At 60.0% G+C, this 20,152-nt stretch overlaps 1 protein-coding gene across 2 annotated transcripts in view; it reads right to left on the bottom strand.

Annotated features, from left to right (window-relative positions):
- Positions 1 to 2,582: 2,582 nt before the first annotated feature.
- The window catches only part of SHANK2 (SH3 and multiple ankyrin repeat domains 2), a 462,517-nt gene continuing 444,947 nt past the window's right edge, over positions 2,583 to 20,152 (bottom strand). For both annotated transcript variants that reach the window (XM_060104098.1, XM_060104099.1), the window contains 5 exons: positions 17,112 to 17,242; positions 15,602 to 15,713; positions 14,749 to 14,769; positions 10,911 to 13,317; positions 2,583 to 3,153 (listed from right to left, as the gene is read on the bottom strand). In XM_060104098.1, coding sequence (XP_059960081.1) covers positions 2,583 to 3,153; positions 10,911 to 13,317; positions 14,749 to 14,769; positions 15,602 to 15,713; positions 17,112 to 17,242 — 3,242 coding nt within the window. The remainder of the gene's footprint in view (positions 3,154 to 10,910; positions 13,318 to 14,748; positions 14,770 to 15,601; positions 15,714 to 17,111; positions 17,243 to 20,152) is intronic.

The following is a 20,152-nucleotide window of genomic DNA, read 5'->3' as shown; positions in this document are numbered from 1 at the left end:
ATTCATCTTGGCAATGTGTTTATTTTGTCGGTCAGGGCAGGTTCTGATGGGTCCTGTTACTTTTCTACAGTAAGACAGTGTGAAACAACCAATGTCATCAGCTCTTTTGTCTCTCAGTCTGCTTGCTTCCGGTCAGTTGCACGTGACTTGAAGTCTCTTTTAAGAAAGGGAGTAGCAGCCAGCTCTCACCTTCTGGTTACCAAAGTTCAGTAACCCCAACGCCCCCGAGTTGCCGTTGGTTACTGTCTACCCGCGGCCTCCTTTACTCTCGTCCTGTCTGTCTAGCATTTTGCCTGGCACCGAGCAGAGAGGTAATACCAACAGTAGGCAAAGGAGAAAAGAGCCACGGTGAGGTGGTGTACTTACTGGATTTTGCAGTATCACCAAGTGGAAGACAGATAATGGCCAGACCACCATTTTACATTTTCTGATCTATCGGGCAGCCTCAGCAGGCCACCTGTAGTATCTTGGCTTGAAATTTCTCTAGGGTAAGATCTGTTCATCTCATGATGGAAAAATTGAAAGTATACGGAAGTAAAGCGCCTTAATATTCAATTGATTTCAAGTTGGAATGGATCATTCAGATACAAAGATGGACCTGCAGAAGGTTTTGGAACAGAAGGTCCAAAACTCAGTTTCCAATTCAGGGGCGTGTGGCTGGAAAGATGGTGTGTGTGGTGAGTGTGTTTGTTTTTGGAGAAACTGCTGCATTGTGAATTACAACCACTTCTGAAGAAATAATTGTCCTTCGATGACGAAGTTCTAGCAAAGATAGAAAATATAACACAGCTCTGCTGGTTCAGATGCATCCAAATAAGGTTGATTTAAAAAGGTCATACTTTTATAATTATTCCACAGAAATAGTATTATTAAATCACAAAAGTTTTTTTTTCTTTAACTTTCTAGCACTGAAGTGGCACAAAGGCTGCCTAGTAGACCAGCCACTTTTTTTTTCTTAAAATATTGTGCTTATAAACTATCTGTACAACTATTTAAACTTGCAGTAAAGAAAGAGATTTTAAATCGCTAAATTTTACGTATTCATTCTAGAGCTGTTCCAGACCTAATCAGACACTGGATTGTGAGCATAAAGAAAAAAAGGAAAAAAAAATCATGTTTTTATAATTAGAGATGGGCTAGGCTAGTTCTGAAATCATAATAAAAGCCAAACACCTGACATTCGAGTTTCTTCCACACGTGGGAGAGCATGCTGACTCCTGACTGGGTGTCCTGTGGCTCGTGTGCCGGTGGCGACCTCCCTTGGAAATTAGAGGTACTGTGACAGGGGAGGGGCTCCAGGGGAAGGAATGCGGCGGGGCCCAAGCAAGCCTCGCCAGAGGCCAGACTGGCCGCCCACGAGACCCCCCCTGCTCTGCCCTCCCTTCGTCTGCACTGCACCCTCACCCTGGCTTCTGTCTATGCGCCATACCCGCTGCGTTTTCAAAAAACCTGCTGTACTATTAAGACAAGCTGGTGGGATTCCTGGACGCTCAGAGGAAAAGGGGAGAAGCCCCTAAATCCCCTCTTCCTTGGCCTCGGGGGGACAAAGGGGCTGTCTCAGCCGCGATTCTTCCCCTTGGCCGGGCTCAGAACTGGGGGTGGCCGCGGCGCACGCCCACCGTGAGCCCTGTGGCATCCTGCGTGTCGAACTGGTTGCTCGCCTGCTCTGATCTTTGCAGAATTCAACACGCTTTCGATTTTAAACAATGCCGAAAGGCAGAGAAGCCCCTTCCCCGGCTCCTGGGGAGCGGCTCCCCTCCTGCGGACACTCTGGGCACAGCAGCTGCACGCCGGCTGCTTCCCACGGCCAGGTCTCCCTCCTCCTTGGAATCGTGACTTTGTGCTTTGACTAACTCCATGTGACATCTGTTTGGCCACTTTGGAATTATGCTAACAGATTTGCAGAAAGAAAGAAAGAAAGCTAAGCAAAGCTGGGCACGATCCCATTCGGACAACCCACCACTGCCAGGAACCTCATGGCCAGAGAACCACGGGTGCACGTCGGAGGAGACAGGGTAAAGGATCCACGGGAAGAAAGTTTCTCTACCTTCCAAAGGGGCACCGGCTACACACATCCGCAGGCGTCTCTCTGCGAGCCAAGTCCGGGAAAGAAAGGAGCACGTGGGCTTGAGTGCCCTCGAGGGGCCGCAGGCTGAGGAAGGCCTTGCGCCTGGGCCCGGGCGGAGCTGCCGGACGGCAGAGGAGGCCACGGGAGGTATGTGTCTAGAGTGCAGTGGTGTCTGCCTGCAGGAGCAAGGGGCGCGCGCGGCGGCGGGCATCTCCCGGGCCCGTGAGGTCAGGTCGCCTGCGTGCAGGAGGCAAGCCGCGCATCTTTCCACCTTACAAGCTCTCCCTCCCCTGGTCCCCTCTTTGACAGAAACAGCCCAAGGAGCCCACACAGAGAGCCGGGGCGGGGGGGTTGTTGAAGGCCTCTGCTCAGCCACGCCAGGGACACACAGCATTTCTCTGGGTAGCAGGAGACCAGCCCGTGGAACGGGGCTGGCGCTCACCATCCAAACACTTCAGTGCAAGCCCATCTCTATTTATAACAAGGAGTCTGTAAAGGTAAAGCGCAGCCACCCTTATCTGTCCAGCAGCTGTTTCAAAGCCCTTTCTATGTTCATTCTGTGCCCGACTCGAGTCACGCCCAGATCTATGAGGTCTTCTTTCTGGAGGTTTGGCAGGTGGCTGCCATCGATTTCGTTGTCCATGAAGGCCTCTTTATGCTCACCCAAGTTGAGGCTTTCCAGCCAGTCCGCCACGTCTGGTTTAGTCCACAGGTGGACAGGTTTAGTTGTAAAAGGCTTATTGGAGATTGGCTGTTGCAGTATGGAGGGGGATGGCGACCTGCTGCGTCCCGCTGGGTTCAAGCCAAACAGGTCCCCGGGAGGGGGCTGGCTTGGGAGGCTGAAGACATCCGAGAGGGTGGGAGGGGGAGCGGCGGCGGCAGCGGACGGGGACGCAGGCAGGATCTCTTTGTTCAGCTCTGTGGGCGAGACCACGGGGCTGGGGGCACGTCTTGGTCCTGAGGTCCTGCTCTCATAGTCTGGGGGCCGGCTCTGCAGGGTGATGGGCTGGGAGGTCCCAGGGCGAACCGTGAAGGTGACCGTCGTGCTCCGCGTACCTGAGACGGTGCTCATGACCTCTGGGCCTCTGAAACGGCAGCAACAGAGAAAACCATCACAGGTCCGCTCACAACGCCCCGAGGAGGGGGCGGGACACACCCAAACCACAGCAGAGCATCTGACGGCAGGTGCGCTGGCAGTGAGCAAACGCTTTGCCGTGCCGGGGGCGGGGCGGGGGCACACGAGAGGGAGGCACCAGAGCACACGGGGCGGCCACTCACCGGAGCCTGGCAGGTTGGGGGCGGGCAGGGAGACCTGGAGACGGGCCCGGACCAAGTCCTGCTCCCTGGCCGGGGCGTGTCTGTGCCACGCCAGTACCGCCTGAGGAAGTGGCATCTTTTGCCTCCATTTCAGCAAGCAGAGGGGGGCACCCTTGAGAAGAGACCCTCCTTCTTAACTGCCTGCCAGGCCTGAGACTTTTTGGCTTAAAAGGACAAGTGCAGGGAGGGGCACCTCGCGGGCTGGCCCTGTTTCAGTAAGGGGGAAGCCCCGTGGCTCCCTGGGGGTGCTCGTGTACGCCGCCGTGTCAGCGTGAAAGGGTCAGGGTCGGGAGAGGGGCTTTATCAGCGGGCCGGAGGGAGCCGGCACCGGGGCCCAATCTGTCTGCGCTCTGGACTGTCCTTCTGCTGCTCTTTGTTTTCTCTGCCGCGGGTGTGTATTTGGGTGAAACTGCCAGTTGGTAACCGGGGTGCCTCTCAGCCTCGTGACACTTCCCCACTTGATGCTATGTCGAGTACGGCATCTCCGCGTGAGGAAGCAGCAGCAGGTCTGAGGGGGGACCTGTGCCGACTCAGGCTTCGATCTTGTCCTGAGGAGGAGCATTTACAGGGGCAGGAGGTGCACGTGGCTGGGACCCGCATCCCCCACAGGGCATTCAGATACAGTTTCCTGGAGGGCCAGGGGCTCCAGGGCCGGATCTGTTACACATAGGGGACCCCTGTTGAGAACTTCCAGGGGCCTTGGTTACTGGTTGTACTGGTGCACTGGGTACCAGCAGGTAAAGGCAGCCCCAGGAGAGACCCTGAGGATGCCTCCTCCACTACTGCCAGGCTTGCTACTCAAAATCAAGAAACAGGAGCCCTCCTGGTCCAGGGCGTCACCTGCAGGGAGCGGGGAGCCGCCCCTCTGGCCCCCAGACCTCGGTCCTGGAGAGAGAGGTGGGCCGTGCGCACAGCGGGCATTTAAGAAACCTGCAAACTCTGGGGCCCAAGTAGGGCTGAAGGATGCTCCCCAGTTCCCACTCCGGAGGGCCCATCTCCCCTCCATGTCTGCCCCACGGCTGTGGGCACACCTGTCTGGGGAAGGCTCATTTGAACCACTTTGATACAACAGCTGAGCTGAGATGGTAAAGCGGCTCCACCCAGAGGGGATTTGAGTTGTTTGTTAATTAGGACCTTCAGGGGAGAGAGGGGTTTTTTGTGAAGCGGGTCAGTGTGTCACAGGAGCACGTGGCACTTCCTCTAAGGTGACTTTGCATGGCGCCGGGCCTGTGGCCCTGACTGGGTCGACTGGGGCAGTACAGTTGGGAAGTGACCTTGTTCGTCGGGCCTTGTGAAGCAGAGGCAAGTTAATCCCCCAGTGACAGCAACTGCTTTAAACCCAGGCAGCCTTTAACCGTGGGCCTCTCTGAGCCCGAGGGTGGGTGTCAGCACCCCCCTCCTGTGGGAACACCCCGGCGATTCCCAGGTACTTGGCATGTTTTTTAAAAGGAAGGCTCTGCAGGCAGCTGTGTGTGTCGTCAGAGGCACACAGATGGGTGGGCAGTGAGAGCGAGGGACAGGAGAACACACCAGAGAGGAGAGGTTTCTGCACGCGGCACTTACTTCTGTTCAGCACGACCCTCTTCTGTTACCACCCATCATGGGAGCAAATGGAAATGACAAAACGGAATGGGTTGAGAGAACGCTGCAAAATTAATTACAGTTAAAACAAGAAGCTTTTTCCGATGGATGAAACTAAAGCCACGGCGCAGACGCTGGCTGAGAGTCGACCCGCGCTGCTCCTTTTCTGGCCGCGTGGTAGAGCGCGCAGTGCACAGAGCTGCCCGGAAGAGAAGGTCAGAAGGGGCATCGCTTTCAGAGTTAGGAAACTCACACCTATGCCTGCCTTGGCTGGGGATGATGTGAATCTAGAGAGAAACATCCAGGAGGACGTTCAGAAGGAGAATGACGTTAGCCTCTGCTTGAAGTCCCCTGAGAGCCCGTTCCCTGCTGATACACAGACTTGGGTTCCCGGGCTGCCTTTGTCTTCTGCAGCTTAGGAAGGACAAATCAGCGTTCCTGGTTGGGGGAGGCCGTGCTTTGCGCCAAGTCTACACCGAGAGAGGAGAGCCCGGCAGCTAATAAAGGGGGTTGTCAGATCTGGCCCCATGCTTGGGGCCACCCACGGCCCTGCGGGATGTCGCCGTTGGAAAAGAACCAGCGTGTTTGAGGAGCCCAGTGGAGGCCTTCCCCGGGGCCGGTCCACCCTGCCCTCCTTCTCAGTGGTTTGATGGACTCTCGGTTAATCAGGCGGGTATCGTTCACTGGATCTCCTGGTTGCAGAGATCATTACGTTGCTAAGCAACCACTGGGTTCCCGGGTGGAACACACAAGAATCTGTTGCCCTGATTTAGAACACAGACACATACACACGCACACACACGCCCTCTCTTGGACTATTACTCTCTATCCTGCCTCTTCAATCCAATCCGTATGGGAACATGAGGATTAAAACAAAAATGGAGGGTTAACTGACACCCCGAGATGCGCTGTTATTTTATCGGTCAGCCCGAGTTGACTGGGGTCGGGGAAATGAGGACTCAAGTAGCCTTTCTGTTGTGTTTACAAATGCAGTTTGGCTGTCGAGCAGTGACTGGCTGTGGGCCAGAGGTTCTGGAACCTTCCCGCACAAGCCTCTCTCCAGCATGCCTGCCGGACCTCTGCCTTCTAGACACCGTAGGGTTTTCGTGAGGAACCCCTGTCTTGCATGTAAAATGGCACTTATTTCCAGACTGCTCTCTTCTTAGTTTCTATCTTTATAGCACCTCCAAAGGTCGGTCGTTCAAAAGATGGGGAAAGGGCTTCCCTGGTGGCGCAGTGGTTGAGAGTCCGCCTGCCGATGCAGGGGACACGGGTTCGTGCCCTGGTCCGGGAAGATCCCACATGCCGCGGAGCGGCTGGGCCCGTGAGCCATGGCCGCTGAGCCTGCGCGTCCGGAGCCTGTGCTCCGCAACGGGAGAGGCCACGACAGTGAGAGGCCCGTGTACCGCAAAAAAAAAAAAAAAAAAAAAAAAAAAATGATGCCTGGGTTTCCTAGGTCAAGCCCCTTTGTTTTAGGTCAGAGTGCATGTGTCAGACGCCATCATCTACCCGCTGTCTCCGGAGCAGAGGCCCCCGGGACCCCACGTGGGCCTGCTCGTGGGCTTCCCTGTGTCACTGTGACCCACCTGACTGCAGAGCTGCTGGGTCACCTTCGTGAAACGAAAGTTCACGCCAAGCCTTTGCTTAAGCCCTCGATGGCTGCCACAACTCAGACGCAGCCCAGCGCTTCCCCTCGGCACGCCGGGTCCCCTCTGGGCACCACCCCCCCCCCCCGCCAGCCCTGCCAGTTTCTCCAGCGTGGAGGGCACTTGCCCGTGCCTGGGCTTTGTGTTTGCTGGTCCTGGTGCCCGGGATGCTCTTCTCCTGCGTTTCTGCCCAGCTGGCTCCTTTTACTACTTCAGGTGGTTCCAATGCCACTTCCTTAAGGAGGGTCACCTCCGTCCTGCCCATGGTCGCTGACTCGTTGGGACATCTTCGTCCCTTGGCAGTACCTGCGCACTTCGGGTTCGTCTTGTTTATTGTTTCTGATCCATTCCCCCTTGAGAATGTAGCCCTTCAGAGGAGAGACCTTGAATGTTTTTCCTTGTTCAGCGAGGAATCCTGGGGCCCAGCCCGGTGCCTGGCACACTGAGGTGTAATCAGTGACCCCTGGTCCAGTGAACAATTCATGACTAAGTCTGCGCCCAGCTCCCCGGGGCCCGGGCCTCCCTGACCCCTTTTGTTACTGTCCTCCCTGAGGTCTGACCTTGGGCTCCTACCAAGAACCCCTCAGGAGGCCGTGGGGCTGGGCTGTGCCTCCTCTGGCTTCCCGGCTCTGTGACTTTACAGAAAACAGCAGGTGCTCTGAAACGAGGGGAACACCGCTCGCGCGTCTAGATTTCCACAGGGCTCCGCACGGCAGGCCGCCCGCTGCAGGGCAAGGCCGTGCTCGTGGGTGTCGGCAGTGCTCTCGCGCCTCTCCGGCCGTTCACGGTCATCCTCTCGAGCTCTGAGCTTTGCAGGGAAGGTCCGGGCCTGCAGGACGCCAGGCGCCTGGGCCGGGCCTCCAGCCCGTGGGGTAGCTTGGGGCGGTGCTGAGTAGGAGAAGCAGCCGATCACCCCAGAGGCCTAGTTCTTAGGAGGTGTTTCCAGATCAGGCCTGGGGGGATGCCACGAACGCTAGGTAGTGAAGAAAATGACCTGATCGTCTTCTTTTCGCCAACATGTCTGTAATCAAGATGTCGGCAGAGCCCGTGTCGTCCCTGATTTCGGGGGACACGTGATAGCGGCAGACACCCATGCACGGCTCAGGTTAAGTCACATGTACCCCAGTAAGCGAGGGCATAGTCGCTCAGTGTCCTCTTTTCCCTGACCCTGCCCAGGGTCACCACACCTCAGAGTTAAGAAAGAACCCCGAGGGCAAAAGTAACTTACAAAGGGGCAGGTTCACCTGAGGTTTCTGCCCTCTTAGCGGACAAACGATTGTGGAGCAGCTCAAAAAACTGCCCCTTTCTTGGGCGATCAGACTTCTTTCTGTGGAAATTGGGGCGTTTGCACTGCTGCTTGTCTGTCATTTCAGAGCACGGCCGGTTTTCAGTTTTCCCTAGAAAAACTCATTTCTTTTCCCTCACTAGGAATTTCCTTCATCCAGTTTCGTGCCTCATTTTGCCCAGGGCCATTCACAGCTCTTAATTTGTAGATGCATTTAAAAGTAGCAGTGAGACACCCAAGCAGGTGGAGCCCTGGCTGGGAGTATCCTGCGTTTTGTCTGCTGCCTGAATGGCTGAATCCCAGGCCTCTCAATGAAGGCACGACCCAGAGAAGCGGAGGCCTGTCCCAGGGAGGGTGTGTGTGTGAGAAGGAAAACAGTTGAGTGCTGCCTGCTCGTGAGAAATACCTGGTGCCCGGTGCTCGGTCACCCGCTCGGGGGGCTCTGCTGAGGAGCTGCCCCCTTCTTACCCTGGTCAGTCCACCTCCTGGCTGCAGCTCACGCCCACTGGGCTTTGCCCGATGAGGCCGTGAGATCGGAAAAGCCAGAGTAGCCAGGCGAGTGTCCAATTTTGTGCCTGGAGTCAGTGACTGACCTTTCTCCTTGTCCTTGGGCCTCAGGCCGACCTATTCCTGGTCCAACTCAGTGTAGCCCTTAGCAGTGAGTAGGGAAGGGGAGGGGACACCGCCTCGGGGAGGTCACCAGTGCCGGAGGCCGCCCGGTGACCACCCTTGCAGATTATCAGTCACCAGGTAAGCAGAGAAGACTTCTGGGTGCTCAGCTGGACTCAAGGGGGGTTCCGAAGGCCTGAGAATAGCCCTGCCCCGGTGAGCTCGGCCCCGCGGATGTTCGGTTAGGTAGCGGCGCCTTTCTTCCAGGCTGATCCCTGGCTCCAGCGAGAGGGGAGGAGTCGAACCCTGAGGCAGCTCCGTAGGTCGCAGTGCTTCTGTGCCTTCCAGCCGAGTGCCCGTGGCCAAGGGCTTCCCCTCTCTGACCCCGTGGGAGCAGGTTCAGGCTCTGCCTCGGGTGCCTGTGCTGCATGATGCCCGGCATTTGGTGGGTGCAGAATAGACGGCAGCTCATGCTTGTACCGTGATGGGCTGGGGTATAAATGATAGAACAGACTGGTGGTGGCTGTTCCTGGCAGCTGAGCCTGGGTCGACAGAATCGGTCTTGCAGCTGCTCTCAAGAAGTCCGACAGGATTCTGCCCACTGACCCCTGCTCTCAGGCCCCTCCCACTCAGGGAAACCCTAGAGACCCCTGCAACTCGGAGACCCCCTCTCCTGTGAGCCCACCCAGCCAGGAGAGGAGCTGGGGAGGCCTACAATCTAATGCCGTTCAGAGAGGCCCCTGGACTCCTGGGTGGGAGTGCTCCGGGGAGCATGGTGCCGTGTGGGCTGCCCCACTGGCCAGAGCGGCCCTAGAATTTGTGCCCTTCTTCTGCATCTTCCATACTTCAGACATCGCTAGTGGTGGGAAGTGCCAGTCAGAAGACCTTGGCCTGGTCCTGACTCTGTCTTCTGCTGGCTGTGCACATGGACAAGCCGCTTGGCCTCTCTGAATCTCCATTTCCCCTTCTGAAAAATGGGTATAATTATACATGCTCTCCAGCAGCTGTTAGAAAGACTACTCACCCACGTCCAAGTGTTTTGTAAAATATGAAACACAGTGATAAAGCATCTTAATTGTTGTACTTCCACATAACCTAGCAGCTAAAGACTGGTACTATTACGTGACGGAGCCAGTTTTAAACATTTCCTTGAGACTTTCAAGCACGTAACACCTGTAGGTACGTGTGTACGTACGTCCACCAGAAACGGGGAATTTGTAAGGAATCTCTGTTCTGCCGGAGTGCTCTTTGAACGCCACTAATGATGGGTGCCCCATTAAAAGACGGGGGTGTCGGCGTGCTTCTCTCTACCGAGACCTGCCCATCAGCATTCCTCAGAGGAGCGGTGGGAGCTGTGCGCGTAACTTACGCCCACACCGGAAGGTAACCGGGAAAATGGTGGCTCTCAGCCTGCTCTCAGGACCCGACCGTAGTGCGATAGTGCTGATTAATGGAGAGATGTTTGAATCCAACGCCTGCCCAGCAGGAGTATGAAGAACGACTTCATTAGCTGAGATGATGAAACCTGAGAGTAAACATCAGTGGGGGAACGTGAAGAGCCCTGCTGCCTGGGGACCCGAGCAGTGGCGTGTGTCTTGGGCGAAAGAAACCGAGAACTGTGAGCGATGGCCGGAGGCACTGGGCTCTGGTGAGGATCATCCACCAGCTACAGGCAGGGGGTCGGGGGCCAGTTGCAGCGTGGTGTACCTGGACAGAGCCCTGCGGTTGGGTTTAGGACTGGCCCCCACATGCGACCCCCGGTTCCTAGGCAGTGCCTTCCGCTCTGCCTGACCTTGTGAGCACCCACGCGGGAAGGACCGGATGCTTTTCTTCCACGATGTCTGCCCTGGGTCAGGATGGGCTCTGGGGCTGCATTTCACTCTGAGCTCACTAGTGGATCCGCAACCCGGCCCCTCCCCGGCCTCAGACCAGTTAGTGACGGGAGGAGGGGAAAAGAGCCCCTCACGCACATGTGACCACACACGTGATTGCACGCACACTGCTCACTCGACCCCCGGCCGCTGCACCCCTCCCCTGCAACCCCTGGGTGAGGCTCCAGAATGGCCTTTGAGGGGTCCTGGCCAAGACCTGGAGGACGCGGGAGGAGAGAGCAGGGCTCCTCCCTGGAAGCCAAGGCGGGGATGGCCTGTGTGGCAGCGTCTCGTTACGCGTCTCTACGCGGGGGCCACGTCCTGCCGGGCCAGACGCGCTCAGCTCTGCTGCACCGGCGTCCAGGGGGCGAGAAAGGAGCACGTGAGCGCACGACAGAGGCGGCCGACACAGAAGGCTCTAGGAGTTTCCGTGTCCGCTTCCGTTGCTCCCAAGGGCATTTCCTGGTCAGCACTGGCCGGGACAGGACAGCCCGGCTCGGGATGGGCTGCGCCCACGTCGGCCGCGCACTTACCTTGGAGCGAGGCTGGCAGGCTTGGATCCCGCTGGCGAGTCCAGTCCTTCCCCCGGCTTTGCCGTTTTCTCTCGGTTCATTTGCTGCAGGATTGAGTTCAACTCACTAATCACGTTCGCCTTTGGGCCGGAGAGGATCGGGCTTTTGACCTCCGAGATGTCACCCCACAGCCTGGAGGTCCTCGGCTGGATAACCTTTGTGGTCCCGGGCTGGGCCCCGCCAGGGGGCGGCGGGCGTGCCGGCAGGGGGATCACAAAGCTGTCCACGTCCTCCTCCAGCAGCGCATCGTGATAAAGTGCGTTGCCTTTGTGAATTATGGGCTTCATTTTTGGCTTAGGAGGTACCGGGGGTTTGTCAACCGTAAATGCTTGCCCATCTGCATAGACTGTGCACGTGTCCACGTTCTCCCCGCCCTCGGAGGACAGGGTGGAGATGCTGGAAACCGTGGAGATGGTGCTGGTCGTCTCGAGGTGGTGGTCGCTGCTGCTCCGGCTGTCCACCTCCTCGATCCCAGAGTCCGTGACGGCGTCGAAGCTTTCAGGGGGTGGCAGGAAGGAGGCGGGCAGACAGTTCGAAAGGCCAGCCGGCTTCTTGCCGTCCGCGGAGTTGGTGGGCTGGCTGGAGTTCAGCGCAGGGGACGGGGGGGCGTCGTTTGTCTTCGGCTTGACCAGGTCTGAGAGTGCGGGGATAGAAGCAGCGCGGTCATCGGGGATATCAAAACTGTTGGCGAATTCCAGGGGAGGAGGCAGTGGCTCTGTAAAAATGAAATCCTCATCCAGGTCCACGGACGCCAGAGGTGGGGGGGGGATGCGGAACGGCAAGATCACCGCCTCCTCCACGGAGCCCGCCGCCACGACGGTCCTGCCGGGCGCGGCGGCCGCGGGCTCGGGGCCAGCGGGGATCGGTAAAGCACCTTCAGTTTCGGGAACACCTTCTGGCACCTCGGACGGCGAGCGGTCCGGCTTCGGTTCCGCGTCGGCATTCTCATCCTCTTCCTGCAGGAAGTCGTCCGGCCTGGCCGCATCCACGGTGTGGACCATCAGCAGCCCGGCCGACTTCTGCTGGGACGCGTCCACGATGTTGATGAGCATGCCCTTCTTGTCGTCCTTCCGCTCCTTGCCCAGGTCGGTCTCGTACTTGTTTTCCGTCTCCTGCCGCCTCAGGGGCCCCCGCGTGTTCTGCCTGGTGACCGGAGGGAAGCCTGCTTCCCCGTTGGGCCGCATTTTGGTATCGATGTAGAGAGGTTTGTTGAGGTCAGCCTTGGGGGCCTCCCCCTTGGGGCCCTGCTGGGACTCCTTCAAGGCTCGGTCCCTCGCGGAGAGCGCCAGGGCCAGCGGGGAGCTCGGGTCCAGCAGCCTCCCTGTGAGCGGGTGGACGTAATTCTCGGGGCCGGCTGCATTGCTGCTCTTGAGGGGAGCTGCAGGGCTGCTCTCGGGCCCCTTGGCTTTGGACGTGGAGTTCAGTGGCCTGCCGGCCTCACCCTGAGCTCCGGCCTCGCCACCACCCACAAAGTGGTTCTCGGGCTCCCTGGTGGCTGCCCCCGGCGTGGGTGACGACAGCTGCTCGGTGCCGTCCGCCTCGCCGAACCCGCCCTCCTCGGGGAACTTGGAGGGCCGTGCCTGGGGGGCGGGCGGCCCCAGGCCCACGTCCTCGTCCCCCAGGTCCGTGGACAGGAAGGCCGGCGAGTTCCTCCTGGCCTCCAGCCGCTTCTCCCGGTCGCGGACGGCCCCGGCGATGGCGGCGGCGAAGGGGCTGCTGGCGGTCAGGCTGTCGTCGGGCCGCAGCTGGCCCGGCTGCTCGGAGGCCTGGGGGTCGATCTCCATGCTGCTGCCCTGGCTGCTCTTCCCGCTGCTGCTGGTGGAGGGCTCCTTGACGATGATGGTCGGGATGGGGATGGAGCACGTCTTCTCGGGGCTGTCCTCCACGTTTGACTGCTTCACCAGCATGCCCTTCCGCCTGGCGGGCTTGGCGGGGACGTAGACGGCTTTGCTGGCGATCTTCCCGACCTCGGAGTACGGGTTTTCGGGCATCTGGCCCCTCTTGCCGCGGAAGGTCGCCTGGGCGGCGGCGTTGCGGCTATAGAGGTCCTCGGAGTCCAGGGAGTAGCGGTCCAGCTCCCTCCTGTGGTACAGCCCCTTCTCCCTCATCATGGTGGCCACCGTGTCGGAGCGAGCTGCCGGGGACACTTTGGCGGCGGAGTTCTGATTGAACGCGGGCTTGATCGTCCCGTAGACTCTGGGAGTTGGGGACTTGGGGCAGTTGTAGGCGGTGGGGGAGGGTGGGGGAGGAGAGGGGGGCACCGACTGTGGCGGCGGGGGGATGTCCTCGGAGGTGTCCGGCATGGACAGGCTTCTGGTGAACTTGAGCATCGGAGGGGCCAGAAATTGTCGCTCTTCCCCCGTGATTCCTACAAGTAGAAGGCAGGTTTAGATTTCAATCACGGCAATGACAGACACCCCGCTAAGCTGCTAGGAAGGTGCGACACGCTGTGTCTCTGCAGACTCACAAAGAATCACGATGCGCACTTGTTCACAGAATGCAGCACAAGCCACAATGCCAAGAGGTCACGTGGCCCATTCCGAGCCAAAAAAAAAAAAGAAGGAAAGGCCCGGGGAGGCACGGAGTGCGTGCTGTTGAGAGAGATGGTGCCCAGAGCGACGGGCGCGAGCCGGGGAGGGCGCCTGACTCCCCGGGGTTCGTATGCGCACGTGTGAGTGTGTGTCGGGGGCAGGGGTGGCCTGCATCAGGGGGCAACCATCCCTTCAGGCTTGGCCAGGGCCCCCGGCGGGTGTCTTCGGGTTTGGAACTGAGGCTGTCGAGCTGCGTGTGGGAAACGAGGGCACAGGGAACACAGGTGGCTGCGCTGGCTTATGGGACGCGGATGGTGCCGCCGTCCCGGGGGCGTCAGAGCACCGACGTCCTGCAGGTGCTGCGGGTGTGCGCAGGGGAGGCCTGGTGCCCTCGAGCAGAGCCTGTGCATATGGCGACCCTGGGGCGGCCTCGCCCGCTCGACAGGAACCCGTTTTGTTGCCTCACCTCTCTGGGCCCCCGAAGGGTACTGGAGCTCCCCAGGCCCTCAGGAGGATGGCTGAGCGGCCCTGGCAGGAGAAGGTGCTGCAACACGCCCAGACCCTCTACTAACCCAAGACCCCATCCCAAGCCGGGAGCAGGATCCTGACCAAACACTCGGCCGCCTGCCCCAGCGAAGTCCTCTGGGTCCTAAGACACTCTGGGCTGGGCCGAGGGGCCCGGTGGTTTACCATGGTCCCCACTGACCACGGTCCGAGTTGGAGGACTGGACCTATGGAGCCCGTGGGTGTTGGGTGAGAGAGGGTGCTGAGGGCCCGCAGGGGCGACGGCCGCATCCGGCCGCGTTGGGCCCCAGAGCTCTGGTGTGTCCCCTGGGTGGACTTTCAGATTCTTTCCGACAGCTCAAGATATAAAACCATCAACGGAACGCACTCCGGACACGGGAAGCGGCACACAGACACGGACGCTGACAGACGTCAAGTACGAGGGTCTCGCGTGGTGGGCATGCAGGTTTTTCAAAGAAGTAACAAAACGAATCACTCCAAATCAAAAACGCTCCTAGGACAAACTACAATAATTTATTCCAGTGAGAACTTCCATTCGATAAGGGTATTCCAAATTTCACATACTCCTTGTGGGAGGGCGTTTTGGCATCGCAAAGATGGTTGCTCAGAGGCCTCTCATTGAGCGTGCGTACGTGGTGGCTGCCTGACAATTACGTGCCCAAGGAGCAATAATTTAAGAATACGCCTTATGGAGTAAATTGTTACATTCACATTACAGATGCCGAACTGTAAGGTTCACTAACCTGATAGAAAGATTCTGCTGTCTGGCAGGAGGAAATCGACTGTTACTAATCAGTTAGAGAGCCGGGGCAGGAGATGGCGTGTGCGCTGCTCTGCGGTGGCCCCGAGCTCCTGGGGGGACTCTGGGGACCGGCAGATGCCACCCCTGCCATCCCTTATCGTTTAGTTCCCGCCAGCTGCCACCCCTTCAAACTAGCGACAGAGGCGCCAGGCCTGAGACCGCAGTGCTGGACACACAGAGCAGTGCCACGTCCCCCAGTGTCCGGCAGTGGCCTTAGCTCCTCTGAGAATTTACACGGTAAAGACAGCGCTGGATTATCTCACAAAGGGGCTGTCTGAAGGGGTCACATTTACCTTGCCCGGAACAGAGTCAGCAGGAACCACGTGAAGTTAACAAGAAGGTAGCAGTTTCCCGCAGCACAGAGTACGTTGTACCCGCAGAGCGCGAGAGCCTGGCCCAGCCACCCTTAGAAGTGTGTCCATCGAGCTCATCCACAAAGCGTGGCAGTGGCAGTTCACAGGGGACCTGGGCCCACCCCGCCGGCCCACTCTAAACATGCAGGGCGGGGGCGAGGGGCTTCCTGGACGTCACCTGCCCACCTCCACCTCCCTCCTGACTGCGGCCCCTCACCCTGCTGGTATTATCACGGATACTTGGCTTGTGAGGCTGGGAAGCCACCCTGGATTTGGTATCCAGAGGGTAGGAGAGTTTCAGACAGCTCAGATGGTCAAGGCCTCCCTGGGGGTGAGGCCGGGTGCCCATCCTCTGGTGGGCGGGCCTGGGGCCTCTGAGGGGCACTGCCGAGGGTGCTGAGAGCCAAGGGGCACCTTTGCGGGTGTGGCCACGCTGCTTACCTATTGATTTTTGCCTTCGCATCGTACCTCGAGGGAGGCCCAGAAATGGGCCTTTCGGGCTCCCAGGAACGGTGGGCGTCATCACGGCGATCCCCTGGCGTTCGTACACGGACTGCAAACCAGAGAGCCCGGGGTGAGCTGTGTCAGACCAGCGCCACCCACGGCAGCCAGACACAGAAGCCCTGGGCAGTAGACACCTGTCATGGGGCTTCCCCCAGCTGCTTCTGGGAGCACCTCAGTGTCCAGCTGAGGCTGACGACGGGCCACACCAGCGTCCAGGACCCAGAAGGGGCCCTGTCTGCCCTCAAAGGGCCGATGAGTCCTGCTCAGCAGAGCCATGGTCTGCCTGACATTGACTGGGTATGGCCAGGACGCATGTCCTGTAGGAAAGAGCACCTGGTGGTGGGCAGTGGGGTCCGACCTTGGCCACGCCCGCCTCCGCAAAGTGGGCTGACCGCAGTGGCCCAGAGAGGGGGACAAGCCGAGCGCGGTGCCCTGGGGCACGTGGGCCCCGTGGCAGGCAGGCTGCCAGTCCTTCCTCCTCCGCCTGGTCCAGGAGGAGCCTCGCGTGTCCCTCCTTCGCTTTGCAAACGGCTTCCCTGTGCAGCCCCCGCCCAAGCTGCTGCTTTCTCGACCGGAAGGCAGGTTGCTGGCCGGCCTCACCTCGCGGCGTCGGAGGGCCACTCGGAACAGCCGGGTGCGGAGCCCGAAGGAAACAGGCGTGCGCGCGCCCAGGCTGTTCCCGCGAGACCCAGTCTAGCCAGGCTCTGGGCGTCGGCCCGGCCCAGGGCCTGGAGGGTGTCTGGAACGAGCTGGGTACGGGGTGCCACTGGGGGTGGGGATTCGGGACGCAGGGCCCTGGAGGAGCCGCCCGGGCCTTCTGGAGACGAGGGCAGGCAGGGGGCAGCCTGTATCGTGCACTACGCAAAACCATCACGTCGAACTGATGACACTTCTGGGCGTTATTAGGAAGAGGCGCGGTTAAACAGAGTGAGTCGGTGGGAGGCGGATCCAGAGAAGATAACAAAGTCAGGAAGTAACCGTGACAGGTGGGGCTCAGACCGGCAGCAGGCACGAAGCTGGGGTGCAGAGGTCCACGTCTGGAACCTGAGAGAAGCAGCCTGCCCGGACGACGGGCGGCTCTGCCAGCCCGTCGTGGCCCGTGGTCTCTGCTAACCGCCCCCCGGGAATAACGGTGGCCTGAGACCTTCGAGGGGTGGGGTCCCAGGCGTACGCGGAGGCCCTGCTCCCCGGGGTGGTGGGGTCGGGCCTCGTCCGCCCCAGAAGGCTGCTGCTTTGCTCCGGGTGGCCTACGGGAAGGCCCTCGGGGCGAGGTACTGAGCCGGTCACGCGGTGGCCTGCCCCTCACTGCGGGTCTGCACTGGACTGGGGTGCCTGCCACGTGCACGCGGATTGGGGCTCCGGGTCTGGACGCTGGGGAGGGTGAACTGCAACCGCGAGGTCTGCCCACGCCGGCCTGCCGCCCGCTCCCCCCGGCCCGGCCACTCACGTTCACGTCCGAGACAGAGGGGAAGCACCGGCTGGTGGGCCGCTGCTTGATGGTGGCCACCCTGGACTCCACTGCCACGCTCTCAGCAGTCCGGGATGGCTTGGAGGCTGGGACTATCTCATCGGGTTTATCTGCAACGTGAACATGACCGTCAGGACGGGCGTCAGTGAGCGAAGCCCCAAAACACAATCGGGCAAGGGGCTGAGTTAGAAAAATGCCCGAGTGCTTTGCGCCTTTTCACAAAGCTTTTATGGTACACGTGGTTTGTCACTGTGGTGTGGAGCACGCGTGCCTCTCGGCCACAAGCGCTGACACTGACAGGACGTGTCCCCCAAGCTGTACCCGCCCCCGCCGCCGGGTGCACGTGGACAAGAGGGGAAGGAGACCCTCGCGGGGGCAATGCAGCCTCAGCCCCAGAGGCCCCGGCACTCAGAGGGCATCGCTTTGTTCATACTAGCGCGGTTTCTTCTTGCTGGTGGAAGCTAAGTCAACGTTTTGAACATTTTTCTTTTTAAGAGCTCAGAGGTGTGGCTCCTTTGAACCTAAGTGCAGTTGCCAGGGCCTAAGGACCCAGCACCCAGGGCTGGAGGCGGCTGGGCAGCGTGGGTGTAGGCAGGGGTAGAGGTGAGGAGGGGAGGCAGCCCCCCGCTCAGGAGCCAGTCGAGGTTTGTGCCTTGCTGTGCGGGGGAGTCCCCCCTCCCCCAAGAGCTGAACATTCTCAGTTCCTTGTGAAAAAGAAAGCCAAGGGTTAGTTATCGGTGATGCTTACAGATGAAGAAGCGATTTTAAAATTTAAATTTAAAATGTTACACTTGGGGGAAAACCCGAAAACTGGAGCATGTCCTGGACCCGCCCGACACCCTAGCCTCCGCCTGCAAGCCGTCAGGGCTGTTAAAGTGCAGGGCCCTGGTTTGCTGACACCAGGGGCGCCCCCGGGGAGCACAAGCGTGAGGTGGGCCTGGTGGGACTCTCCCACTTTGGACCCTGTGAGGCGCTGCAGTCTCCCGGCCACCCCCCGAAAACATTCTGTCCACAGCTCGCGGTCTCCTCCTAGCTCACCCCACACCCTTCTGGGGTCTTGTGACGCCCCACGAAGCTCGTGCCATCAGAAAGGCCCAGGCCTCTGGAGTCTCAGCAGCCCCAAGCTGCGAGGCCAGCGTGAGAGTCTGGGCGGGAGCTCCAGGCACCGGGTTTAAGGCCCGTGGCCCCCCAGGAAGAGCACTGCCGCTGGAGAGGTCCCCACAGACCCTAAAAGGCAGGCCTCTGGCTTCTCGGGGCCCCTTCCTGGTCGGTGCCCAGCCACATCCTGGACCAGGGTGAGGGCCCCACAGTCCCAGGTCGCCTGCTCGGGGAAGGCCGAGGAGCTCAGGCACGGCAGCTCGCGGGAGGCCCTTCCCGACCCACCAGCTGGCACGGGGACTCCCAGGTCCCCCACCCTCGCCCCGGCATCCTCCCTGCTTCCGGGACCCCCGGCTCTCCCGGCTTCTGGCCTCCTCGAGGGACACTGGTAAGCACCCGCCCCCTTAGGGAGTCGGTTGGAAACACCCACGTCTCTGGCCAGCCCAGCTACGGTTGTGGTGCTGCTTAGCGCCCACCCTCGTGGCCCAGCCTCTCCTCTGACCCTCCTCCCTTTGCCAGATCCCCTGCCCCACACCCCCAGTCCCAGCGACGTGCCTCCTTCAGGAAGCCTTCTGCTTGGGTCTGGGCCAGGATTCTCTTCAGGCTGGGGTTTAACTTGTTCCTGTGCTCGTCTCCCCCCCGCACCCGCCCCCTTGGCTAGAGGACTCAGGGTCCTTGGTTGACGTCCCCAGTGAGCCCATGGTGACCTGCAGGTCCCCTTGGCCCGCTCCTGGAAGCCGGGCACCTCCCGGTGGCTGTCGGCTTTGCTTCGGCCAAGGTGCAGCTCTTTCTCCAACGACGGCGGGGAGTCAGGTCCGTCTCCCGCGTTGGGACCTTCGTCCGCAGGTTCGGCCGTCTTCTCAGGCCCAGCCTTAGCTTCAGCCTGTGCAGCTTCGCTAGGCTCCCCCCCTTCCCTGGGGCCTCCAGGAACGTGGGCCTGGAGGGGATGCCACTGAGTTAGGGAAAGGGCGACTCTCCCATGGGGGGCACTGCAGGTGGGGAGCTCGGCCACCGTGCAGCTGGCCACGTCGGGGCACAGCACGGGGCGAGGGCCGAGGGGCTCCGGGGCCAGACGGCTCTCCTGGGATGGAGAGTTACAACAGCTGGACCTTCCAGAGGCTCCTATCTCCAGCTGGGCCCGGCGAGTCCACGTCTGGTCCCCCCACCCCCACCCCCAGCACGCCTGGGGCCCCAGGCATGTGGCAGGCACCCCCAAAACACACCTCGATGGTGGGTGTGTACAGGTGAGGCAAAGGCGCCATCATTAACGACAGCAGTCCCCGACCCCATGGAAATTCTCAGCACCTTCGTCCCGTTTCTCATTCTAACAGGAACCTGGCCATTAGGGGAGGGGTCATTCCCGTTCTGCAGAGAGAACAACTGGGGATCTGGGATGCCTAAGGTCATCTGTGCAGGTGGAACTCTGGGAGCAGGTGGGAGCTTGGGCTCCAGTTGGGGTCACCTGGCCCCCGTGTCCACCCCTGGGCCAGGGTGCCGAGCCTTGGCTGACAGCGGCCATCCGATGGGTTGCCGTCAGAACGGTCTGCCTGGTCCAGCTGACTGGAAAGTCAGGGCGCCGCGCCTGCACAGTCACGCCACATCCACGCTGGGTCTGGGGTGTGATTGAAGGTGTATCCCCTGGAGCCACGGCGACCTTGCCGTGGACGTCCTGGTCTTTGTTTAGGCCTTTGCCCTCTGGTCTCCATGCCACCTAAGCCTTCTTTTGAACCAGAACACGTGAGAGCGTCTTGGTCTGTGGGGTTGTGTCGGGGGCTATCGTTCTGTCCTTGGTGACAGCTAGTTAGTGCGGGTTTGTGCGGTTCGTGTACAGAAGGCCACCCTGCGTCGCTTCCCTCCCGGGGGCCCGGGTCCCCTCCTGGCCCTCGTCTCAAAGGGAGGCTGGTGGCCTGACTCGAGACTCT

The sequence above is a fragment of the Mesoplodon densirostris genome, chromosome 7 (assembly GCF_025265405.1).
Source record: "Mesoplodon densirostris isolate mMesDen1 chromosome 7, mMesDen1 primary haplotype, whole genome shotgun sequence".
NCBI lineage: Eukaryota > Metazoa > Chordata > Mammalia > Artiodactyla > Ziphiidae > Mesoplodon > Mesoplodon densirostris.
The sequence above is the reverse complement of the archived record's forward strand: the minus strand, read 5'-3'. Positions and strand labels throughout refer to the sequence as shown.